This window comes from Callionymus lyra, chromosome 8 (assembly GCF_982586985.1).
Source record: "Callionymus lyra chromosome 8, fCalLyr1.hap1.1, whole genome shotgun sequence".
NCBI classification, from domain to species: Eukaryota; Metazoa; Chordata; class Actinopteri; order Syngnathiformes; family Callionymidae; genus Callionymus; species Callionymus lyra.
This window is the reverse complement of record NC_141825.1, coordinates 15753893-15779537: the sequence shown is the minus strand read 5'-3', so window position 1 is coordinate 15779537 and position 25645 is coordinate 15753893. Positions and strand designations below refer to the sequence as shown.

The following is a 25645-nucleotide window of genomic DNA, read 5'->3' as shown; positions in this document are numbered from 1 at the left end:
AAATTATTTTTATTATTTTTATTTTCATACATCTGATATATTTTGCATTTATATTGCAGTATAATTATTATATTGTACTTGTTGCTTGTCCTGTACCCTGGTATCTCCCCATCCAAAGTTTCTCCTCTACCCCTGTTAAATCCATCCAAGTTCTCAGTCTTCTTAACTTATTTCTGATCAGATCCAGTGAGAATTTGAGCATCTACAACTATGACTCTTCTAACTCTACTTCCTGTCTTTGCGTTTGAGCTACTGTCATTCACACATGAAGATTTCACAGAAAAGATTCCTTTTCACTCTCCACCCGCCTCCACTTTTTCCAGCCTACCTGCACTCTCTTCTTAATCTACTGTTACCTTTATCCTTTACTGTGACACTTATTTTTCTCTTAGTTTTCATATATTCTCTGTACTTCTACAGGTTTTCTTTCATTATGCACGTTTCTCGTCTCACTCTCACTGCCCCCATCTATCCATATCTTAAACAATGTCTCGAACTATCACACATTTGTTAAAGGGCTAATTGTGTCTCCTGGAGTTGGATCTCTCCAGCAGTTTAGTTTTCAATTAAAGGTGGATATGAGCCTCCTGTAGGTTCATTTATGTGAAGTGTTTTTTTTTCTTCTTAAACTTGCTCACATCATAGAACTATTTTCTTTCTCAACTTAAATTGGATTCAAAAACTTCACAAGTTGTTGGGAGAAACTAATTTTCCTACTCCAGTTTGTCATTGTCGATTCTGCCGGCTTGTGAGAACAAACTGCTCAGATATTCTTCGCTCAGCAGGAGCTCCCGAAACTGCTGCAGGACCTCGGCACCACAGACGCTGACCTGCCCTGGAATAAATCCAAAAACCGCTTCCCGAACATTAAACCCTGTGAGTGTCCATCTTCTCTGGCGAGTGTGACTGAGAGAGATTTGAATGTATTCGGTGATTGGTCGTCTGTGCGACAGGTACACACATCCAATCTAACTGAATTATGAGGAGGATATGTGGTGACCAGCTACGTCAGCCTGAAGTTACCTTGGTTTTTATTAAACCAGGAATTACAAGAAACAAATCAATGAACAGAAACATGAATTCAAAACTATTTAAACCATCATTGGTTGTAACCTAGACTAACCCTGAAGAAGTCAAGATTGAAACAGATGATACGCGGATAATGAGATGTTTTTCATAGCCATGTGTCACACACTACAACACTTGTTTTATATTGTCATGACATGCACAAAACAACCGCACATCAATTGATAACTTTGACCGATCACCGATATGCTTTATGGCAGTGGGTCAGCGATTGCAATCATTTCCATAATGGCTGAGTACTGAGAAGTAACTTTTTTTAACTTCAAGATCGTTGTTCTGGTGAAGGACAGGGATGCAGAGAAAAGTATAATTTTATTGATGATTGCCTCAAACTGCGAAAGTGTAAACCATATTTTTCTGGCCTTTATGAGGCCAAAGATCATGTACAAACTAAGAATTTAATTTAATTCTATTATTCATTACTTTTATAAATATGACTCTAGGGTTGTTGTTTCAGGACTTGTCGTTTTTGTGAGTATTTATTGCCCCTTTAAACAAAGATGGAAGTGAATACAGAAAGAAAGTATTTTAGGGAAATTTCCCTTTACACGAGCTTAATCAGAATCAGAATCACAATCCTTTATTTGTCCCGCGAGGGGAAATTCGGTTTAAACAGCAATATACAAAAAAATAAAAATAAAAACACCCAGAAATAAAAATAAAATGAAAAAAATCTAAATAGAATAGAATAAAAATCTGCCCTATATTATATATATACACTAACATATTTACAAAAATAACAAGAAGAAAAGGTGCAGTTAAATATTATCTGGCTGTGTTCTTGTTGTGGAGTCTGATGGCAGCAGGGAGGAAGGACCTGCGGTACCTCTCCCTCACACACCTGGGATGGAGCATCAAAGTAATATCAAATAAAATATTAATTTTAGCATATTAAGCTTGATTTTCGCTCCATCATTTTTGCTTGATGGCTATAGCAAAAAACACTGTACAAAATGAGACTCTAGAGGAAATGTCTAAAAAATGTGATCTTAAATTCGCAATAAGTAAGCTTCAACAGTTTCTAGCTCCCCCTAGATTCATAATAGTGTAACTGCCATGCCACAGCTCATCAGTGAGACATTTTAACACTGAGCTGGAAGGTTTTAATTTACAGAGTCAAAGCTATTTAAAATTAAATTAATAATTACAGCAAATTTAAATAATAATAAGGATGATGTCAAATGTTATGTAGAACTGCTTTAAAATTATTTATTTCTGCAGGGATTAATTTAAAATATAGTTATCAAATAATTTTTTTTTTTTTGTACCTCACATCTTCTCATCATGTCTACTAGATAACAACAACCGTGTGAAACTGCTGTCAGAACCAGGAACTGCCGGCTCTGACTACATCAACGCGAGCTTTGTTTCAGTGAGTTCCGCAAATCTCCCTGAAAAAAATACTTTACTATGACTTCTTTTGACTTCTTTTAATCTTCTCCCACCAGGGTTACTTGTGTCCCAATGAGTTCATCGCCACCCAGGGCCCGCTGCCCGGCACCGTGGCCGACTTTTGGCGGATGATCTGGGAAACGGGCACGAGCACCATCGCCATGCTCACACAGTGCTACGAGAAAGGACGGGTGTGTTGTTCGTTAGAGCGACACGATGTCAGCGCGACGTTGATGTCTGAGAAGCGGTGAAAGCATTTCTGTGTCATCTCACAGATTCGCTGTCACAAATACTGGCCGGAGGACAACAAGCCCATGTCAGTGTTTAGTGACATTCTTATCTCAAAAGTGTCAGAAGAAATCCTGCCTGACTGGACTGTCAGGACTCTGAAAGTGGAGAAGGTATGTTCTTTTGTCGGGATTCAGATGTATCGTGATTTTAAGATACATATTATTGGGCAAATTTCAAAGCAATTGTAGCATCATAAAATATAGAGGTGTTTATAAAAAAAGAAAGAAAAAAGAAAGAAACCGTAATTACAAAAAAGATTAACAACTTTAAATTAAAGACCTAAGTAAGTAAGTAAGTAAGTAAGTAAAGGTTATTTGTAAAGCACCTTTCTAGACCAGGGTCACAAAGCACTCTAACAATCAAAAACAAAATACAGTTAAAATATATACTTTAAAAGGGCAAGACACATAAAACAAACACAGGAGTCCCAGAAACTCAGGGTAAAGCCTACACAAATAAGAATGTCTTCATTTGTTTCTAGACCCCGAGCTGGGGTGTAAGCAGGGCCGGGTCTAGGCAGGGGCAAGTCAAATAAATGTTGTGCCCCCTCAAACTAAATCCCACAATGGGCACAATGGCGCACAGTGCCCCCTCAAGATTTGTGGCTGCCCCCTCATACATGCCTGTCTAGACCCGGCCCTGGGTGTAAGTCTGGATCAGATCACTGATGTAAGGAGGAGCCTGACCATGAATAGATCTGAAAGTAAGAACCATAATTTTAAAATTGATCCTGAAAGAAACTTGCAGCCATTGAAGCGTTTTAAGGATCGGGGAAATGTGAGTTCTTCTACTAGAGCAGGTCAGAATTCTTGCTGCAGAGTTTTGTATTAACTGCAGGCGAGACAGATCCTTCTTGTTTAGCCATGAAAATAAACTGTTACAATAGTCCAGACTAGAAAACACAAACACATGGATTCAAGATTGAAACAGATGATACGAGGATAATGAGATGCTTTTCATAGACATGTGTCACACACTACATCACTTATTTTATATTCTCATGACATGCATAGAACAACTGCTCATCAATTGATAACTTTGATAAATGCGATCACCGATATGCTTTATGGCAGTGGGCAGCGATTGCAATCATTTCCATAATAGCTAAGTACTGAGAACACTTTTTTTTTTCATTTCTAGGAATATGAAACAGGAATTTGACTCAAAAATAACTTTATTTTGTTAAGAAACACAAATGTAGACTTTGAACAACTTTGTTATAAAACAGTTGTACTACTGAAGGAAGCCATAAAGAAATACTCTTTTAAAAAAAGATTAGTGATCGTTGTTCTGGTGAAGGACAGGGATGTGGAGAAAAATATTATTTTATTTTATTATTACAACTTCCAGATCGTGTTGTGACATCATTTTCCTAAGTTTAGAGATTTTTCTCAGTTGAAAGAAACAGTTTCTGGTCAGTCTTCTGCTGTGGCAGTTGTCATGTCTGTACTAAAGACATGTCTTTGTCAAATATAACACCTAGAGTTTCAGTTTTTGTCCACATTTGGCTGATAAGCCTTTTCACTTAGCCATTGTTTGATTTCTAGCAAACAAATGACTAAGCTGTTCAGCCTCTGGGGCTCAGTTAATACAATAAGTTTAGTCAAGCATTTTGTTTTCCAGAAGGAAAGTTGTTTGACTAAATAGAATAAAGTAGTTAAAAGTCTAAAAACACTGTATTGTTTTTTGCAATTATGGGTTTAAAAATGGTCTTAAAACGATTGTATTATGCACTTTCCCTCTTTAGTCACATGGACCAAGTATTGTACCTTGGGTAACACCAAAGACACATGCCCGCAAAGTCATTTTATGTAGATTGACATACATTTTGATATTCTGACCTATAATGATGCTTGTCTTTAGGTTAAGGAACAGAGATGATAGATGCCTACAATGTTAGTATTTTCTTACAATACAAGGAAAGAAATTAATGGAAAATTTGATCCCTGTTGAATTTCGGTAAATGCTAAATTTGCTCGCCCCTTGTTTGAATAAGTTACACCCCTGATCTAATGTATGTAGGGTTTTTTTTAGTCTCTTAAAATATCTAATAATTTGGCCAATAATATGTATCCTAAAATCGTACATAATGTCTTTAATAATAATTCTAAAAATGCAAAACAAATCCCAAATTGACTTTGAAAACATGGATGTTTTTAAGACCGCTGTGATGTAACCACAAGTACCTGTGAATTTATCAAGCAAGACAAGCTAACACACTGGGGCCCATACGGCGGCGTGACTGCAGAGCATAGCAGCGGCACGAAAACCAAACAGAAAATAGAAAGCAAAGCCAAATTGTTTTTTTGTTAAAGATGGGTTCAGAATAAATAAAAAACTTTGGTATTACACAGCAGATAAGGAAAATATGAAAAGTAATACATTTTCAAATATAAGTTCAAGGTAAAGTTTAGTCAAGCATTTTGTTTTCCAGAAGGAAAGATGTTTGACTTAATAGAATAAAGTAATTTAAAGTCTAAACAGTCTGTATTTTTTGCAACTATGGGTTTAAAAATGGTCTTAAAATGTATTATATTATGTTCAAACCTGCAGAGACCCTGTACATAACTCATATAAAATTGATAGCAGTTAGCTCGCTTGCACAACACACTGTAAGATCTATAAAAAAAAGAGCTTCTGTTCCATCACAGAATCCTTTAAAAGATGTGTGGTTCCAGTTGGTAATTATTAACACCACAAATATGAAGGCATCTGTGGAACTATAGCAGTCATTTTGCTGGCAGACACATAAATAAAAGAAATGTATGCACATAATTATTACTCTGTTGTGTGTCTTTCAGCACGGTCACTACATTTTAGTCCGCCACTTTAACTACACATCCTGGCCCGAGCACGGCGTCCCAGAATCGTGCAGCACTCTCATTAAGTTTGTCAAAGCCGTTCGAGCGCACCGGCAAGACAACACCACCATCGCGGTCCACTGCAGGTACTTAAGAAAAAAACAGGGGCTCCTCCTGTTCGCCGTTAATCAAACATTCACGCCGCCTTAAATGTTTCATCAAACGACGATGTGCTGCGTCCACAGCGCCGGGGTGGGCAGGACCGGAGTGTTCATCGCTCTGGACCATCTCATCCAGCACATCCGAGATCACGACTTCGTGGATGTTTACGGTCTGGTGGCTGAGCTGCGCAGCGAGAGGATGTGCATGGTTCAAAATCTGGTCAGTACACAATGTGGGAAATGGAAATGTGTGGCTTTGAGGGGGCAGCCATGATAATTGCCGCGCTAAATGAGAAAATGCTCTCCGTGGCGAACACTGTACCTCAGAGAAAGAAAGACATTTTCCTAGAAACTCTATTCAAATACTAATATATTTGTTATGCATTTAAATGAAGGAATCACAGCAGAGGGAGAAACAATCCAGGGTTCACACACCTGACTCACCGCAGCATGTCGAGTTAGACTCCATTATTATTTTTTGTCTCCTGGTCTTATTAATTCAGTATCAGCCCTTCCTGGTTGATTGTCACCATCAGCGCCGGCTCTATGTTCCCCATGTTCCCAGTATGAGCGGATCCAGCTGAGTCTCTACATCCTCACACACCAGTGCTTGAACTGTGATCAACACTCACCACAGTGGCTTCCAGCTCCCTCACTGAGATGGTCATCTTCACTCCACACTTCACTGGTCAAGTGACTAAAGTTGACCAAAGAAAATCCTCTTTCAAAGTGCTTTCAGTTGGTACTGTTTTAAGTACCATTTTGATCCGGGCACTTTCTACCTGATGACGTCAGAAGGAAGGCTTTTTTAAGAGTGAACAAAACTTCAAGATTGTAGGGCCCTTTGTTTCACAAATAAAACATTTATATTTACAAAAATACCCCTAAGACTTTCAACTTAACAGGATGTTTTTTTCGGTCTTCATGTGATGACATCACTGATTAGATTAGAGGGTCCCGTGCCACATAAAACTCATGATTAATAAATGCATTTCAACATTTTTCCTTGTGAAATTTAAAAAAGGGTTTTTGAGTAATCCCTGTTAGTCACTTAAAAGGCAAGTGATGTGAAAGAACATCTCTCATGATGACAATGAAGTTAATTCAATAAAGTTTTCCCCCCCGTCTGAAATCTGAACGGACAAGAGGTTACGAGAGTGGAGCCTATTATGATGTAATAATGTCTTCACTCCTCCTGCAGCAGCGAAGAATGTCCTGCTTCTTTCTTTATACACGTCCCTTGCAAGGGAAGACTTCCTGGATTGATGACGCTGTGTGACAAACATTGATACTTGACCAATCGCAGCCGAGTGGGAAGGGTTATGGTAATTAAGATTTTAGCTTGAGAAAAAGCAAGTGTTTTCAGTGGGCGGGGCTTATGTTCATTTTTTAATGTAAATATTTAAATGAAAAGAGAGTTTTGTACAAACAGACACATACTGATGATTTAAGAGACACTTAAATCAACACATTAGTTGCCCTTTAGCGCTCTACAAATATAATTTACTTACTTTAAAGGTTTATATTGCGTTGTTCAGTCACAAGGGAATTTGTTTTAATCAAACACATTTCAACAAATCAATGGTGTCGTCACATATGACCAGACATTCCTTTTAAGTGAAAATGACAGGTATCGTCAGACCAGGAAGTGACAGAACGTGCCGAAAAAATTCAATCGATTGATTGATCTATGTTTCAATATAAATGCTTCATATTTCATACAAAGTGCATTTAAGTCGTTCAAATGAAGTTTTGTTCACGAAAAAAACAAAAAGATGTGCGCGTTTGCAGTGTGTGACCTCATCAAGTAGGAAATCCCCTTACCGAAATAGCAAGTTCAACATCCCATAATATTCCCTCTCAGCAGTTGTACTTGCATCCTTAACTCAAACCTGCAGTATTAGTCGAGGCTTCAGACACGGTGAAAGCGTTTCAACAGTGTATTCCGACAAAGACAAACCTTTATTAACTCTATATGTTATTCTAGTCGCACACAAACACTCTCTCATCACCCGTAAAAGATTCTGTACCTTCATCAATTTAGCATTAAAACCTACCTGAACCTACATTCGATGATTAGTACACAAACGTGTGATAATTCTTCAAACCTTTGAAGTGAATAACCAAAAGTCTTGCAGGATAAATATTGGGGTTTATATAACAGCCCCGTTCCAGTTCTGTAATTAAATCTCCCGGAAAACAAATGTCCAAAGAGTTGCTGCTGAGTCTAATTCATCTTTAGATGCTCCACTGAGTCACCAGAGACTTCAGCGCTTGTCCTATTTTTTACTTCACGTCCTGTTGCGATCCCCACCTCACGAGGATTTGAGGGGATGAATCAGATTTTTGACAAAGCGAAACTGTCTGGCAGTAGATTAAAGAGGCATGTGAGCAGGATTTCCCACAAGATAGCCTGCAATTTTCAACTTATGAAGTCTTTATTAGGCTGATGTGCTCAGATTTCCCAAGACTTCGTTTTTTATTTGTCGTACATTCATACGTTTCTCTTGGCTGATCGGAGTCTATTTTAGATTTTTAACATGTACATTATATAGTAATTAAATATTTGTATTTCAATATACTGGATATATCGGATAAAACTGTTGAAAGATTTTGTGTTTCGAGTTAAAGAATGGATTTGCTTTTCCTTCTTATGAATAGTTTGTAATTTATACTTTTACCTTGAGGGTATTTGCTTCTGATTTACTGACACAATCAAAGTCATGCAGGAGAAAAAACAGCACTAAAATTGACTAATAAGTTCGACACACAAAGCATTTACAATTCTGCCTGTGCTAAGAGAAGACTACTGTACTCCCTTCACAATAAATAAATAACATCGAGAAGTTGCATCTAAAAAGATCCAAACTGCATCTTCCGTCTAGTGAAACTATAAACTGTGGATTTGGCATATTTTGAAAAACGCGATTCATACTTTTGAAGGATTTGTGGCGAGTTAGCATGTATTGCTAAATGTTAAGTCTTTATCTGTCAAAGTAGGACTTCCATTTTTATTATTATCATTACTTTAGGTTAATTGCAGTTTTCCACTGTGTAACAAAACATTAGATTTATCTACATTTTTTCTGTATATAATAATAATAATAATAATAAACTTCATATTTATTTAGTGCTTTTTTGGGATGCACAAAGACACTTATCATTGTTTCTTTTCAAGATAGTATTTTTGGTTTAAATATGATGGAAGTTTTTTCTAACATTTTCATGTTAAATATACTATTTAATATGGATGACATTAGATATTTGGATTGTATTGCATTTGTGAAGACATTTTTCAACTACACATTTCTTTGCTCTAGGCTGTTTTAGGCTTAATCAAGAGCTAAAAGGGAAAAAAACAATGAAAAGTAAGATTTTTTTTATGCAAAAACCAACATGTGTTAAGCAGTGGAATTAACTAGAGATTCTTATTCTTCAAAAATGTTTGTCATAAAAATGATTTGTGGAGTTTTCACAAAATAAAATGTGTGTGTGTGTGTGTGTGTGTGCGCGCATGTGTGTGTGTGTGTGTGTGTGCGTGCGTGTGTGTGTGTGTGTCAGGCTCAGTACATCTTCCTCCACCAGAGCACGCTGGAGCTGCTCAACAACAAGGGCAACAGTCAGTCCATTTGGTTCGTGAGCTACTCTGCGCTGGAGAAGATGGACTCTCTGGACGCCATGGAAGGTAGACGACAAGTCACATTTGAAAGTGGCAACATAATGAAGTTTAAGAGCGTAATAATAGAGTGGAATTAAATACTTGAAACATGTGACATGTTGAGTGACACAAGTGTGTGACCTGCAGGTGACGTAGAGCTGGAGTGGGAGGAGACCACCATGTGAGCGCTGACCCTCGCACCCCTGCGGTCAGACACTAGATGGCCTCCAGCAGAGGACGGAGACCACCACAGTCAGAAGTGAAGTCAGAAGTGAAGTCAGAAGTGAAGTCAGAAGTGAAGTCTTTCCACAGTCGACTCTGTCGCTCCTCTCCTGTTCTCACAACACTCCCGACTGTGTCCACTCCACTCCAAAGAGGAGAATAAAACTGAAGGAAAGAAGGTGAGCTGAGGTTTAAAGGCTCTTACACACTTTGCACAACTTCAATGTTTTGTATTAACTGTATTATTGATCAAATACAGCTGTTTTTTTTTTTTATTTATTTAGCCAAATTGCTTTTGTTCAAGTTTTTTTTTCATCCCTTCTCAAGAGTGATTTTCAAAAAACCTGTACAAGTGTCTTGTTGTCTGTTATCTATTCCACCCTTCATTGACCATTTCTTCCATTTATATATAAATACGCAACTTAAATTTAAATTTTCTTCCTCCCTTTGGACCCTTACCATTGGAGCTGGAGCAAATGAAATTCTGGAAATGGTTTAAATGTTATAGAAAATATATGTATTTGAATGTTCATGAGGGTCTTCTCTCCTCTTTTCTGATGCCTTACAATTATCATCAACTGAATTATGTACATATATAGTATTGAAATCCAACATATTTGAAAATCTACAGAGTGAGCTGTGACTGACGCAGCTATTTATATATATTTTTGTTTAGAGTAGCAAACACATTGTTACTATTAATAAGCTACTTATTCATGTGTGTATTAACAGATAGTGAGACACTTATTAAATTACTTACTCACACCTTGTTCATTGTGAGGAAATATTACCCTCAATAGCATGATCATAATGAGTTGACTCTGAAATACACATCGATTACTGATTATTAACGAGAAATAATGATGTAATTAAGGATGAATTCAGGTTAAAAACTATTTTCTCTATATTTAACCCTTATTGGGTGTAAGAACAATGAGATATGTAATTTACTATTAATAATATTGTCTCTTTGTAATGTAAAACAATGAAAAATACACTAGTATGAATAGAATATTTATGAATTAGGTATGAATATGCTGCCACTTTAGAATAAGGAACATTTTCAAAGAGTTATTTTAAATAATTGGGATGTTATTAATACTTTTATAGGTGTGGCTTTTTACTGAAAAAGTGAATTACTTATGGTATTCACACTGAATAAGAAGTAAATAGAGATAAGCTTGTTTTCACAATCTTTAATAACGTATTTATTTACTGGTAATTATCGGTAATTAAGTTGTTTTTATGCGTAACAGTAGATCACAGTCACAATAAACAAGGTGTGAGTTAATAGTTTATATTGGTTAATAAGTGGTTAATTTGCTGTTAAAACACATATGAATAAATATCTTATTAATAGTTAACATCTGTTCTTCATTCAAAAGGTTTTACCATATTTTTTGTATTCTTGTTCCATTGACCATTGTTCTCTCTTTTACCCTTCATTAGTATACTTGCATTAGTGGATCCTTTAATCGTAATATATGATATTTTTGTATCTATTCATTGCTCTTAATATGACTTAATTTGATGTACTTTTTTTGGTAAGATCATATAAACTTATTTAATGTTTTTATTATTAGTCCCATTCATGATATAATTATTTATACAATTCTAAAAATGCAGTTGTGTAACATTTGAGATCTCTAAAAAAAACTTGTTTAATATAATTAAACATTTAATAATGTTTTAATATTCATTATTTGTTATTATGTCTTGATTCACTTCTTCTTTCCCCCCTGATATCTTTTGTGTTCTACGACTGCAATTAACATTCCTTCTCAACTCACGATGCTGATGGAATCGACGAGTACATTTTAAAATGACATCACCGGCCAGACGGATCATGATGGAGGACGCTGTCTTCACATGGTCGCGGTGACACTTCACAAGTGTCAGCTTTCCTTGAGAGGCGTCTGATTTAATTTAGCGTTGTGACCGACCTCCTCCTCCTCCTCCTCCTCCTCCTCCAAGGAACGAGGAGGCGCAGCAGAACGGGCACAGGCTTATTTCCTATACGCACCTTCATCTCCTTCTTTCCTCCTCACACACCTGGTGCAAATGCAGTGATGAGAAAAGAGCAGGCGGACGTTCACACACACACACACACACACACACACACACAGTGACGCAGAGTAAAAACTACTTTATTCTTTCATTCTCCTCAAACAGAAAACCAAAAAAAAAAATTAGAAATATTCCTCTTATTCAACATGTTGCTCTTTAAGAAATCTCTTTTTAGAAATCATGTGAGGGTGCAAAGATTAATGACGGTGCTCCACGGTGAGGATGCAGATTGGTGCATCTCCATGACAACCACGGGGGGAGAGAGGAAGTAGAAAGGGGGGCAGAATATGACATCAATCAACCCAACATGCCGTGAACAATAATGGTAAGAAGCAAAACTCCTCCCTGGGAAAATGAAAAACTTTAAAACATCATGCTGTAAAATACAAGTCAATCAGAGTTTACAGTCAACAAAGTGGAGCGATGAAGCAGCTCTCAAAGTGAATCTAAGCTGGATTTGTTGTGGATTTGGCAGCTACGTGCATGTTTGTGTTAAGCTGTGTGTGTGTGTGTGTGTGTGTGTGTGTGGCCACATGTACTGTGTGTGTTTACCAAAACAGCATAGCCCTTTACACACCGTCACAGGTAACAACAGCCTTCCTTAACGATCCTGTAATAACGTGACATGGTCATGATTAATGCAGATCTGTAATAACATCAGTGTTGCCATGGCAACTGGCGTATATTCTATAAAAGCTGCCTGTTTCCTGTCTCTTCTAGCAGTAGGATTTAGGACACCAGCCTAATATTAAACGTGAATAATAATAGCTATATTTTTTCTTAAAGTAAATCTCTGTACAAACTCAGATGTTGACACGCATACACACTCTCTCTCAATCTCTCACACACGCACACACACACACACACACACACACACTGGGCAAACCCTTTTTTTTCCCAGGATAAATCTATATTATCTATTTACAATATATTCTGTGGTGCAAAAGATACAAGACGAGTTCAGTGCGTCTCATTAGGATGATTTGCTGTACAAACTTGCTCAAGCTCCACCAGAAAATAAATAATTATTTGGATATCTTTAGTTTCGCCCCTAATTTAACATTCAGAATAGAAGCGTGTCTGCTTATATAATGTTTTCTCTGGGCAATGAGAGTAAGAGGGAGGGATTTATTTATTTATTTATTTTGGTAAAGGTGACCTTACTCTACCCTGTGAGCTTTTCAAAGCAACACAAGGCAATATGTTTTATGTCTATATATATATATATATATATATATATATATATATTATATTATGAGTTAATAACATGTATGATTGAGTCTTGACTGATCATGTTTTAAAATAACTTATTTAAGAGGTAGCGCAATAAAAAAAAAGATACATGTGTATTTATATATAATATCATACTTGAGAACAATAAAAAGATCAAGCACAGACCCCTGTTGTCCTTTGTCACTTTTAAATTAAAATGTGAAGCAAAAGACAAACGGATATGCAACGATTTTCAACTGCCGACTAACTTCAGTGTTGAAATAAGAATGTAGTAACCAAATTAAACACTTTACTCAGTTAGCTCTGCTTTGTAGCATGTAAAGCCTTTTTTGTCATTATATGAAAGTTTACTTGAGTTGAGATCATTTTAAAAATACATATTTGAATTTAATCTGTGTGAATGCTAGTCCATTATGCTAAATATGTAGCATACATTTTATTTAATTGTCAGACTCTTGTTGTTGTTCAATAGTACTTAACTGATTTCAAATCAAACCAAATTCCCATTAGTTTGTAGTTATTTGTTTCATCATTAACAATAAATTGTTTCTGATCACAGTAAACAGAAATCTTAACTTTTTTTAATCTTTAAAGTTGAAATGTCTTCTTTTACGCTAGATCTTTTTCTATAGGGTGTATTATCAAGACCAGCATCCACATAATCGTTTTCTTTTTTTATCAGTGCTAGCTAGTTTTAACCATGTATGTTGCTGTTGCTTTTCTATTTCTGATTGTCTTTCGTTACTGGTTTAGGTTGTATATTATTTGTCACCTGCTGCTTACTCGACGATTTATCGTAAGCTATTGTGTCTTAAATCTATGAACAAAATATATATGAACTTCACTGATGTTTATTACCTTACTGGGCACTTATCTCAGCAACTCAGCAAGCTTTTGTTTATTACTATTACTAGCTCATTTCTATTAGTATTGAGTACTGTGTTTGTTTGAAGCTTCATGAGTTGTGTTAGTTTGCAGTAAAGCTAGTTAATGCTAACTAGCAGTGCAGTAAGTTAACAAATGGTCAAACTATTACGTGATGACAATATTAGTTCCTGAATGAACCGTTAAATTATTTAATTTAAGAAGCGCAGGAATCGAACCAACATAGCTGTCAATGCTAATGTACTTGAGCTAGCTAAGTAAATGATCAGTAAAATGGGCATTTGAACCTAAACTGAAGGACCTTTATTATTAGCATTACATTTCTGAGAAGCTAAAGTACTGACTCAGCTCTGAAGAACTAACTCTGGTAACACAACATTTAATATAAGTATATTCATGTTTATTTGTTGTCTTTGATAGCAATAGATTTAAGGTGAAGCTGGTTTAGCTATTTTTACGTGGTTTAAAGGCTCAAAAATATTAGTTTGGTTGCGTCTGTGAAACCATGTTGTATTGAGTGTTTAGCTTCTAGCCGGATGCTAAGAAGCATTGCTGAATGAAAAACATATGTACAAAGCTTACACTCGGTTATTGAGCTTTCTTTTTTTTTCGTTGTTGTTGAGCGGCTTTCGGTGTTGCCATCAAATGCCTTGGACCTGGACATTTTCTTTTAAATAAACTGTAAAAAATAAAAAATAAAAACTCTGCTGAGAGAGCAAAACAATTCCAGGGCCAACTTTCGGCAGCGCAATTTCACGGAGAAGCGAAAAAATCTCAGCACGGATATATTGCCTGAACCCAAAGGTGATGACACAATGCACACAGATTATGATTAAATATACAAGAGAACAAAGGGTTTGACATCCTGTCTCGGTATTGTTTTGAAGAAATTACAACCCATTTTCACTGCTGCCCATGAGTAAGCAAGATAAACACACGGCTCACGAGCAAACACTCTGGGATTCAGAGGTGCAAATATTACAGTGCAGCGGATATTCTTTTTAGCCTGAGCATTTTTCGGGAGCAAAAACACCAGAGGAAGGTCACGAACCACGACGGGTTCGTCCGCTCAGTTCTAATAAATCTCACAATAACAGCAAATGATGCACAAAATCAAAAGTTCAGATATTCTTGTGTTGTTTAGACGACGAAGTGTTAAAATGTATTTCTGTGATGACGTTTTTTTTTAATAGATAGATAACTAAAAAGTTCTTCACATTTATAGTCCTCCAATTGTGTTTTTTTTTTTGTAGGGGGGTTTTGGGGGGGGGGGGTTTGGTATTCAACTCCAACACTCACATCTAAAGAAAGTTCCTTAAAGAATGAGATCTAAACCCACAACATCGTTAGCTACTGGGTGATATGTATCGTCGAAAAACAAAAAAAGAGTCTCTTCCACGAAAACAGTCCCGCCGAGTCGTCGCTCACGACAATATTTCCTTCAGCTCATTAAGTAAATGTTCTTTTCCGTTCGTCCTACCGTCGCCGGAGCGAGCGTGAGTCCGGGTCGAGACGGGGTAATTCCTTACCGACTCAAACGATGCTGCGAGAGCCGCTGGAGTTACGCCTGCGGGTGAGAGGCATTGTGTGATGGAAGGGCATGGGCGAGTCGGGCGGGCAGAACTGATGCGGGTGGTTGTAGGGGGGCGGGGGCGGCGGCAGGGGGGGCTGGGACCCGTCGGCCTCCCTCATATGCACGGGCGTCGACATGGCCGACTGGATGAGCTGGTGGGCGGCCGGGCCCTGGCTGAGGAAGGCCTCCATGCGCCCTCGCCCGCTCTGGTCCACGACGATCACCTTCACGATCTGCTGGCACTGGATCAGCGTCTCCGGGCGGAGGTCGCCGGGCTGGACGGGGCTGAGCAAGGCGGGCGGGGCGGCGAGGGCGAGAGCTGTTGACTCAATGCTGGGCTGACTCAGTTGATAGGTCTGCAGCCTGTTGTGAATTGACACCTAGTTTAGGAACAGCCAGAGAACGCATGAGGAGTTACCAGCCTGAACGCAGCCTCTACGCAGCCCTCTGGTGTGACACGCACGTGGGCATGCAGGCATGCAGGGAGGTAGCACCGCACAGCGAGCACATGCAAAATAGTCCTCAAAAGAGTGTCTAGATTCCGGATCACGAGGGAAGCAAGGGTGGGGGGGGGGGGGAGAGCTGTGACACCGAGGGCTTGGTGCCTCCCTAACACACTTGAAAACATCTCTAAGGGACTGAGCGAGAGGTTGAGGGAAGAGCCAGGAAAATATAGACTAAAACTGGAGGAAAAGGCTAATTCTACCAGCACTCTATCGTGTACTGGTCAACACTATCATCAGGCTTTGTAGTTGAGCCCTTCAGGATTACAAAAAAAAGAAAAAACGTAAAGCCGCTGATGAAAGAATACAGATGTTGTGTAGAGCAGAGAGTGCTGAGCCACCGTAAGAGAGAGTGTTGGCGGCGCCGGCAGACTCTCTGTGGCCCTTTGTGTCCTCGGCTGCAAGGAGCAGCCTCGGGCTCGCCTCTTTCAACATACAGGTTCTTTTGGAGAGTTTATCTCTACACACACACACATACCCATGCAGAGACTCCACCACACACACTCACCTGAGAGAGGAAGTGGATTCGTCACTCACCTCTACTGTGTTGTTGTTGCCCGTTTTGTCGTACACGTCCTGCTGGCCTGTCGAGAAAACTGCTGATTGTTAATTGACCGTAAGAACGCATGAGCGACAAGTTACTTCGCTCAAGGAGGTTACGAGCTTATGGGGGTTGACAAAATATTTTTGATTCATTTCAGGGAAAGGTTGATAATGGACTAGAAAAGGACATTTTCGAATTCTGTCTAGTTTTTACCGTTTCAACAAATGTGGTTTAGAAGGAAAAAAAAGGGTTAAAAGAAATTTCAAAGGCCTCGTTCATCATGTTTAGTTTGAAGAATTAAAGGTTTTTGTTTTGTTTTTCAGGAAATTTATTATTTTTAATCATTTTTTAATTTAAGACTGTAGCCAGTAACACAAATTATGATGTGACAATTTATCCTGGCAAAGCCACAATATTGCCTTGTTTATTTGAGGCAGATCGTTAATAAAACATAAATTATAAAAAATGAAAAATACTTTTTTCATTTAATGCAATAAAAACAACAGTTAAAACAAAGTTTTACATGATATTTTATCTTATTTTTATTAATTGTCACAGTTTTTAGGCAACTAATGAAACCTCATCTAGTCAGGCAGTTTTATTTCTATATTAAAGCTTCATTTAAATGCTTTATTATGACAACAGCTATTCCCCTCATGTTAAAAAATGATTTTGTGTTCAAGTGAGTCTGATTTTAAGTAATCGTATCTATTTCGTACTCAGTGCAAGCGCTTGGTTGCTGATCATAGCAATGTTTTTCATCTCATTTAATCAAATTAAAATGATTGACTTTATTTTATCTCTTTTTTATCTTGGGGTCAAAGTGACCCGAAAGTGAACAACCTTAACCAATGCACATTTATTTATGGCAGCCAGGGAATAAGCTCACCTTGGGATACACACAAGGGTTAAAAAAAACTTCCTTAACAAAAATGTGTTTGTTCGACAACATAAGTAGTTACAATCGCTAGTCGCTAGATTTTAAAGTGTTAGTTCATCCAAAATTCAAACTTCACTCATTTTCTACTCACCCTCATTTCGACGAAGGGTTGAGATTATTTTCACAGTAATCTGTTCCTTTTTGGAGTTATAGGTAAAAATGTCAAATTTAGTGTAGGACTGTAGCTAAGTGGACAGACTTCCTACAAAAAGACGTAAACTGGAAGTACTCTAGAAGTACTTGATACTGGGAAAGATTGCGAGCGCATACAGTCTACTGTCTACACTGGACATTAGGGTGAGTAAAAAAATATGAATTTTGATTGAACTAACACTTTAAGAAAAGTCTAATCATGGAAGTTGTGTGATTGATTTGTCTGCTTTTATAAAAGGTAAGCATCACATTGTTAGCTTTTATCCTAACTCCAGTTACCAAGACAACAAACATTGCTAAACGATGTGTAGGTTGAACTACCTGCAGGAGACCCTGTGTGTAGATCCAGCTGCCCTCCGTTGGTGTGTATTCCATGAGACTGGATTCCTTGTTGTCTCTCCAGCTCCCCTGCAAGAGGTCAAACACCATTAGCCGGTCGTCGCTTCCTCACCGCCGCTCCCTGAAGCCCTACATTGGATGTGTATGTGCTCCATCTCGTTGACCTCGGCGATGGCTTCTCTGAGCTCCTCGCCAAACTTCCTGAGCTCCTCGCCGCTCGGAGAGCAGAAGCTCACCAGCTGCTTCTTCTCCGAGGTGAACGGGCTCATCATGGTGATGCCGTGAGCGTAATCTGAAGGGTTTCAAGCACAACGAGACGGAGATTACACGAGGTTTGAGCGCGACTCTTCCCCAAACCCTGCAGTGCTTTATTGGCTTTCCCCGAAGATTCGGCAAGAAAACTTTTCGAACAGTAAAGTAGTAAACAGTAGTTGACATGAAAACTTTTCCCGGTTCATATTTTCATGATATGTGAGACCACCAAGTCTCTATAGAGATGATCCATTTTAAAACATCTTGCAGCCTCAAATGTGTGTGTTAAAGCATCAACTTTTTTAACCTTCAGTTAGAGAAAAAAAGGTCATGGTTTGATTCCTGACAAACATCTTAATCTGTCCTCACCTGGGTCACTGAAGTCCCACTTCTCAAACATGATCGTGGCTCACTTTCATATGAACTTCTCTAACAAGCTCTTAAATAAACTTCTTCCAAAATGTGTGAACTCATTACAAGCTTCGCCAGCTTAATCCTTGTAATCCCACGCTTTAATTTCCCTTCCTCCTGACTCGTTGTCTGCATCACTTCACCATCATTATCTCCAACTGTTTATGATTCATATCCAGGTCACGAGGCCAACGAGAGGTACTGAGAGGCTCCTCTCTTCTCCCTTCAAATGTGAGAACCTCTCGGAGAGAGAGACGAGTCGCTATCTGAAAACTGTGATCACAAATATCCACAGCATTCCTGTGCACATCTTTAACATAGAGTGAAAACCTCTCACAAACACAATTAGAATCTGTACCAGTGTCAACCTCTCAGAGCTCATGTATGAACCTCTTGCAGTATCATGTTGAACCTTTGATTCCCACATCTGAAAACACACACAGCTAGAGGCATCCACTCTTACATATGTGGGTGAAAACCTCTCACTTCTGAGCAATCTCTCCTCAGGTATAAATAGGTGAAGTCCCCCCCCCAAATCAAGCAGTGTTTTTCTCACTCTCGGCACACTTGTTTGTGGTCAGGTTTCGACTGGATCTATTGTTCGTTCCCGTGTCACGTCCTCACAGTTTCTCGTCCAGGACGGAGTGTGAAAAGGTGCTACCGTGTTATTCCTGTTCTATCAGAAGCTACGAAGATCAAACTTGACAATGATTACATTTTTCTTTGTCAGAGGGTATTGAACCTTGAGCCACAGATACGTTCGGTCACCGCGAACACACTTCGCAATTACTGTGCGCCGTGGACTTGGACAGCGAAACGTTTGCTGCAGAATAAAAACAGACTCTTACACTCATTGCTGAACAAGTGAAACTGCATTCCCAGTAGGCCCATGGCTTTGCAGAAATTGTAGGAAGCGGAACTTTTCTTCTTGGGACAGAGCTTTAAAATCTGGAAGGAAATGCAGACACAGGATTATTTCCAATCAGATCAGGATGAAAGATTTCATATTCCTGACGGAGGCATGTTTTTTTTTTTTGAGCGCTCACCAACAGCAGGTCGTTAAAGAGGAAAACCTCTCTCTGAAGCTGCGACAGTTTCTGCTTGTGAGATTTGTTGGCATCGGGCACCTCGAACAGACGGCAGCAGCACACCAGACGTCGGTGAGGAACCGCCAAGATCTGGAGCGGCGGACAGAATAGAGCCGTGATCAAGACGAGATGATCAAGTAGAGCGACGGCAGATCCCGGACTTACAGTCTTCAGCCCGAGGATGGACTGCTCCACCCGGCTCACGTAGGTCACGTGATCCTCGTTGGATCGGAGCTCCCTCTGTTGGATTCTCTCGTAGATGCCGGCGACCATCTCTCTGGGTATGTCTGCACCGTCGTCCACACCTGGAGAGGAAAGACAGCGAGGTAACTTACCAAACTTTTGACCAAAATAAAACTGTTTCTGGTTCGCCATCCAAGAAGGTTGGAAATAACCCCAACAGAGTAGACCCTAAAGAAGTGTAGACCAGGTAGGGTCCACTAAATGTGGGGAGCACAGTAAGGATTCTCTCTCCATTAATTCAAAGTCCTCCACAGACACTAAAGTGTGTACCGGCTACTTTGAACCTCTTCCTGAAAGTCAAAGTGATCCCTATCTTTGACCTACAGGGGGCGCAGGTTCGAATCATTTGCTGTGACATGACAGACAGGAAGCTTAGATGCTGATCCTGGTTCCGGGATGGGCTTTTAGGATCAATGAAAACCTGATCTCAGCCCCGCTACTTACAGGACGGACATATGTTGACAGTACAGCAACATATTGAGTACTTTATCGAACGATTTTCCTCGCCTGCTGGGCAGACGCCAGCAAGGCCTGAAAGCACAGGCTTGCGAGACGTCACGCCGACAGACTCGGGTCTCGGTGTTTAAAAACATAATTGGAAGAATTTGCAGTCCAAGACCTGAGCTTCACAAAACAAATATCTCATTTCACTTAATTGTTGTGTTTTAGTGTTCCAGGCTGAGAGTTGACATTTATAATTTCTACTTTCTAGTAAACAGAAAACCTTTGACGCCATAATAAGCCACATTGTTAAAAAACGTCAGGGATCTAGTTATTTTTATTAATGGATTTTAAATTATTGTTCCTGAAGACCATTTTAAATGAAATTGTTTTACTTGATTTGACCTGTGGGCTTCACTCTTGATCCAGACTTTAGGAGGTAAAAAATGCATAAATCACCATAATTTTATGCTACTATGAATGCAGTTCTATAATTGCATCAGTGGAGGTAAAATCAAGGACTTTTTATTGCCACTCCAGTTTCTAAGAATGTAGTTTGTTTCGGAGCATAATAAAGATTCTAACAATAACAATAAAGTAGAAGTTGTACTAACCCACATGGGGCAGAAATCAATACGATGATCAAAAATAGTAAGAAATAAGTCTAAAGGTAAGTGTCCTGAAATCACAGCTACTAATATTTGACAGGGATTTGAGTTGAAGGAGGCTTTTCAGTTTTCTCTTCCTTTTTATTCCCTCCATAAATGAAGCGAGTGAGACAAACACGGTGTTCCGTCAATAAGCTGTATTTTTAGTCAAGGACTTTATAGCCTTGATGAAACGGAGTTGGCGTTATTATAATACACGCACATAAAAGCCTTGAGTTTATAAAAGTAAAGTCAGAGTTTGAAGTGTCGTTGGAGGTTTGATGTTCCGACGCCGGAAAATAAAAGAAGGAAACAGCTGCACCTCCCACGACACGCCGTCAAAGTGTCCTTCATGTACAAAAGCAGTTTACGTCAATGTCGGTTGTGACTGTCGAGCGTGTGTCACAGTCGCAGATTGTCTTTTATTTACACGAGCGTTACCACAGCTGGGAACTTGATCATGACAATCCAGAGAGCAGCTGTCCACGAGAAGGTGAAGCCTTGATCCACGTGGCAGCCTCCAGGGCTTTTGAACCCGCACACAATGGGGTTTTTGCTCGACAGCGGACTAGCAATACACAACTGACGAGATTCAAGTGTACTACACAAAGACAAGACATATGTTTATTTGTTAGCATAAATATTAAGTTATCCATTTTCTTTAATTTATCAAAGTCATTCCCAATTGTCACGCCTGCCAACATACATCTTTCCTCCAGTGTATTTCCTAAGCCTGCTCCAGTTCCTCTACTCTGTTAAAAAACACCTCAACCGTAGCGACCTGCTAACAAGTTTCTCTTAAAGCAGAAAAGACAACTTTCCCCTGGACAACCATGGTCCTCACCCTATGTCGGACTCGGAGTAGAGTCCACTTTATGTACTTAGACTTTTGTGAGTGGAGTACTTGCTATGGGAGAGACATAATAGAGTATATTGGGAAAAAGTGCTGCAGAATAACAAAATGTGCGACCATGCCATAAGATTACAAAGAGGCTTATTTAAGTATGTAAAAGATCATTTTAAATTAAATGTATTTAAGTATTTTTGATGGAAACAAATACATGTGTGTTTTGTTTTAGTTGTTAATATCTCGGTAACCGAGTTTAGTGAAAACGATGAAAAATGTGATCCACTCTTTATTAATGCTTTTTTTTACATTACATACATTTTAATAAATGAAAAGGTGAATCATGAAAAAGATATATGAGTAAATAAAGAAAATAAATGAAGTCTGTTCTAATGGATTCAATTGTAATAGGACAAATAAGAAAAAAACACAATGAAATGTGAAATTATTAACAGTAGAGCTATTGTTAATAAACATGATCAGCATTCGAACAGTTCAGCCTTCTAACTGACTGAGGAGACTTTTGAGCTGCATTTTTCTTCTTTGCTTCTTTTTCAGGGGAACAAAAAGACACTGCCACGTTCTTCCAAACATAAATTACACACAAATCATGCTAATAAAATAACAACCATAAATTACTGTAATGTTATTTTGCTTGAGAATTATTTCTTCATTCTGTCTGAGGACAAAAATAAATAGTTTTCAAGAACTTCAATGATTCATAGTAGTGGAGTAGAACATGAACTTCTGTCATCGTCCCAGCTCCAGTCTGGTTTGGCTCCCCTGACCATAATCTGATCTTAAAAGACTCATCCGCCGCCAGGTCAGGGAGCCAGCAGCTCTGAAGAAGGCAAATAACGTGGCTCTCCGGGTCTGATTGCCTCGTAAGTCAATGCCAGCGTGGAGATTATTCACTCATCTTTTACTGCTTATCTGTTTCCTGGGTGCAGCGGTGACAGCCCCAGCACTGCTGAGGTCAGCATAAAGGGAGATTTATACCTTGAAGCCTCCACAAAAAAAGGCTCGCTGCTCAGGTAGTAGGCGCTCTGCTCCGAGTCATGGAGGATGACAGAGCTCTCAGACAGGTCTTTACAGACTGTCTTGCTGATCTCCTGGTGGACGGTGAACGAGAGCCAAGACAGAGTGAAGCGAGAAGTAGTCGGACATAATTACCAGGCGGCAGAGTTAATGAAAGTGGAACACGATCGATAAAGACATTCGCGTCTATGAGGGGGAAAGTGAAGGACAGCTTTTGGAAAAAGGTTCGGAGCGAACTGGAACAAATAAGTGTCGATCAAACTTGTTGTTCAGTGCAACTCACCACATGAAGTTTGGTCGACTCTCGAAAAGAGTTTGACGCCCCTAATTTCAAATGGATCGATTCTTATTATTTATGAATCACCGCAAAACAAATGTCCACCTCAGGCATAAATCAATATTAATATTTTCGTCAAAACGTTCGATCTTTTCTTGTCATAAAAATGTCCTCAATTTGATGTTAGAAAAAATAGTTTTGAGATGAGTAAATTGTTTTTGTTAGAGGTGTTTATATTTCCCTAGAAAATGCCAGGTTAAAAAAAACGAAAACTCCAAAAACACCAGATTTAGTTTATAGTCACAATAATTTACTTGTATACAAGTGGAGAAGAACAACACAGAGTTTACATGTCTATTTGAATCCTTTCTGAAGCACAGAGCCGGTAAGCTGATGTTATATCTTCTTTGCGGTTTCATAAGCTGTTAATTATACACTCCCAATGTTCCCACCAAAAATAAGCTTTAATGATTTATTATCTTTAAGGTCGCAGGTAGCGTATACTCCTTCAGAGACGGCTTCCTGGCACAAAGACAAATCTCTAATTATGTTTCTTTGAGAGAAAGCAGTGATGAAAATACCAGCTGCGTTACAGTTCTAATAATATCACAGTTGAAAAAAAGGAATTATTTTATCTTCTTTCTTTATGTTTTACAAGGTGGTAAAGTTAGACTCAACCCAGGATATGAAAGTAATTGCCTGCTCTTGCATGGGTTCAAGTAATGTCATTGTAACGTCTCAGATGTCACTTCATTAAAAAGGTTCTTCTTAATAGTCGGAACGTGTAACTGTTACTGGTTGGTATGTAAAATGCACCGTGGGTTATATGTGACATTATCATTTTTTTTTAAATTCAAGATAAAATATGGCATCAAGTGCATGATTTTAATGATAATTTTAGTTACAATTAGTTTACAATGTTGGGCTTTCTGCATCAGGGGAACATTCACCACAGCCTCGGACAAAATGACTGAAACGTTTAGATTAAAAGTTTTAAGAGGTCATTGAAGAATCATTGGAGCCTCATGAAGCCGACCAGACACAACATCTTTTAATATGTGCTGGAAGTGGAAGTAGAAAATACAAAATGTGGTTATTACGAGCTCCTCAGACTTTCCCAGCGTGTTAAAATTCTCCTCAGTGATTGAATTATAGGAATGAATTTTATTAACGAGTGGGATCGTTCATGCAAAGATGGTCAGGGATGTTGTAAATTGGCTCAGCTGGCAGCCAGTGACATTTGACGGCGACTTGTAGCCTCCGGTCTTGTCGGTGAAGCGTCGGTGCTCATGGATATAAATAATAATTGACTGGAGAAGTTGAGTTTGAAATTACCCCGACAGTACTTCTTAAGACCTTGTGGGATCCTCCTCAAAACTTCCGCTTCCCAATTCTTCGTTCTAAAACTTGAATGATTAACCTTCTCTGGCACATTGTGTTGAAACACATTCATGGGTTTTTAATGTGAACCTCATGGTTGCTTAATTATACAGAGTCTGCTGTTGCATGAGCTAATGGCGCATAGGAAAAATGCGCTAGCTTCTTTCTGGACATGCTAAATTGCACTGGAGGTTAGAAAAACAAACTGCTATAATTGCTATTCTCAGCTCCACCAGTCACGACTCTCTTTACTCCGAGAAATAATGGCAGCAGCTCTCGTTTATGCAGAGCACCTCCTGTTTTATACAGCTAAAACAAACAAAACGGCTCTAAGTAGTTACCGGGACGCCTGTGGACGGCACAATCACTGATGGTATCTGAGAAGAAATGGAATCGTTTTTTTTGGTATCGGTTGTAAAGTGGCACATTCAAGAACCACTGCAAAATATATTTTCTTAAAGTCAATTTAACGTCTAAGAAGAGATGCTTGTGAGTGCTCTTGTGCGCACAAGCAGGGGAAAATACTTGACGTTTTTGCTGTTGTTATCTGAAGGGTGGTCCGTAGAAACAATGCAGATATTAAACCGGTCCCTGGTGCGAAAATACGTCTTTCATCATTATCTGACAGTAGAGTTCTTTCATCATATCAAGTATTTCAATGTTTTCTAAACAGATGCAGATAGCAGATGTGGCGATAACAAGGCAGTTAAAGAAAAGTCTCGGGAGAAAATGAAGTCGAAGGACATTTTGGATCTTTCGGTGATAAATGTCATCTATTCCCGGATTGTAAACTAGGCTAGCTAAGTTTTTTTTTAAATTCCTCTTAGATTATAAAACCTACTTCTTTGATTCTTCTTTATTACATTTAAAGGAGCCACAGCCACATCGAGGGGCTAAGAGTCCATGACAGGTTATGTCTTAAAGACTCCTCCTTCAAGTTGTGGATTAGACGTTAAGTAATGGCTGACTCTGTAAGGAGAGAGTCAAAGAAGTGATGAACAACACACCTATGTTTCATGAAATCAGATTGAAAACCTGCACAAAAATGGAGAAATATGTTCCTAAAAGTCACCGTTGTTGTCTCGGCCAGCAAGCATCGCACAAACAAGTCTGACTGGAATTCAACGTAAGCGGCGGTCATCAACTTAAAGCAGAATTTTCTTGTCACGCAGG

General features: G+C 38.8%; 2 protein-coding genes across 3 annotated transcripts in view; one reads left to right on the top strand and one right to left on the bottom strand.

Annotated features, from left to right (window-relative positions):
* ptprq (protein tyrosine phosphatase receptor type Q) overlaps positions 1–9671 on the top strand; it is a 32394-nt gene extending 22723 nt beyond the window's left edge. The window contains exons 21-28 of the mRNA XM_087797775.1: positions 786–876; positions 2382–2458; positions 2535–2669; positions 2754–2879; positions 5571–5716; positions 5816–5951; positions 9293–9416; positions 9537–9671. Coding sequence (XP_087653901.1) covers positions 786–876; positions 2382–2458; positions 2535–2669; positions 2754–2879; positions 5571–5716; positions 5816–5951; positions 9293–9416; positions 9537–9574 — 873 coding nt within the window. The 3' untranslated portion in view covers positions 9575–9671. The remainder of the gene's footprint in view (positions 1–785; positions 877–2381; positions 2459–2534; positions 2670–2753; positions 2880–5570; positions 5717–5815; positions 5952–9292; positions 9417–9536) is intronic.
* Positions 9672–11742: 2071 nt separating this feature from the next.
* iqsec3b (IQ motif and Sec7 domain ArfGEF 3b) overlaps positions 11743–25645 on the bottom strand; it is a 53827-nt gene continuing 39924 nt past the window's right edge. The window contains exons 9-15 of one of the 2 annotated variants that reach the window (XM_087796831.1): positions 19765–19904; positions 19558–19689; positions 19360–19459; positions 17982–18140; positions 17831–17917; positions 16410–16456; positions 11743–15749 (exon numbers count right to left, since the gene is read on the bottom strand). In XM_087796831.1, the coding sequence (XP_087652957.1) occupies positions 15330–15749; positions 16410–16456; positions 17831–17917; positions 17982–18140; positions 19360–19459; positions 19558–19689; positions 19765–19904 (1085 nt within the window). In that variant the 3' untranslated portion in view covers positions 11743–15329. The remainder of the gene's footprint in view (positions 15750–16409; positions 16457–17830; positions 17918–17981; positions 18141–19359; positions 19460–19557; positions 19690–19764; positions 19905–25645) is intronic. The other variant, XM_087796832.1, reaches the window with a different exon arrangement.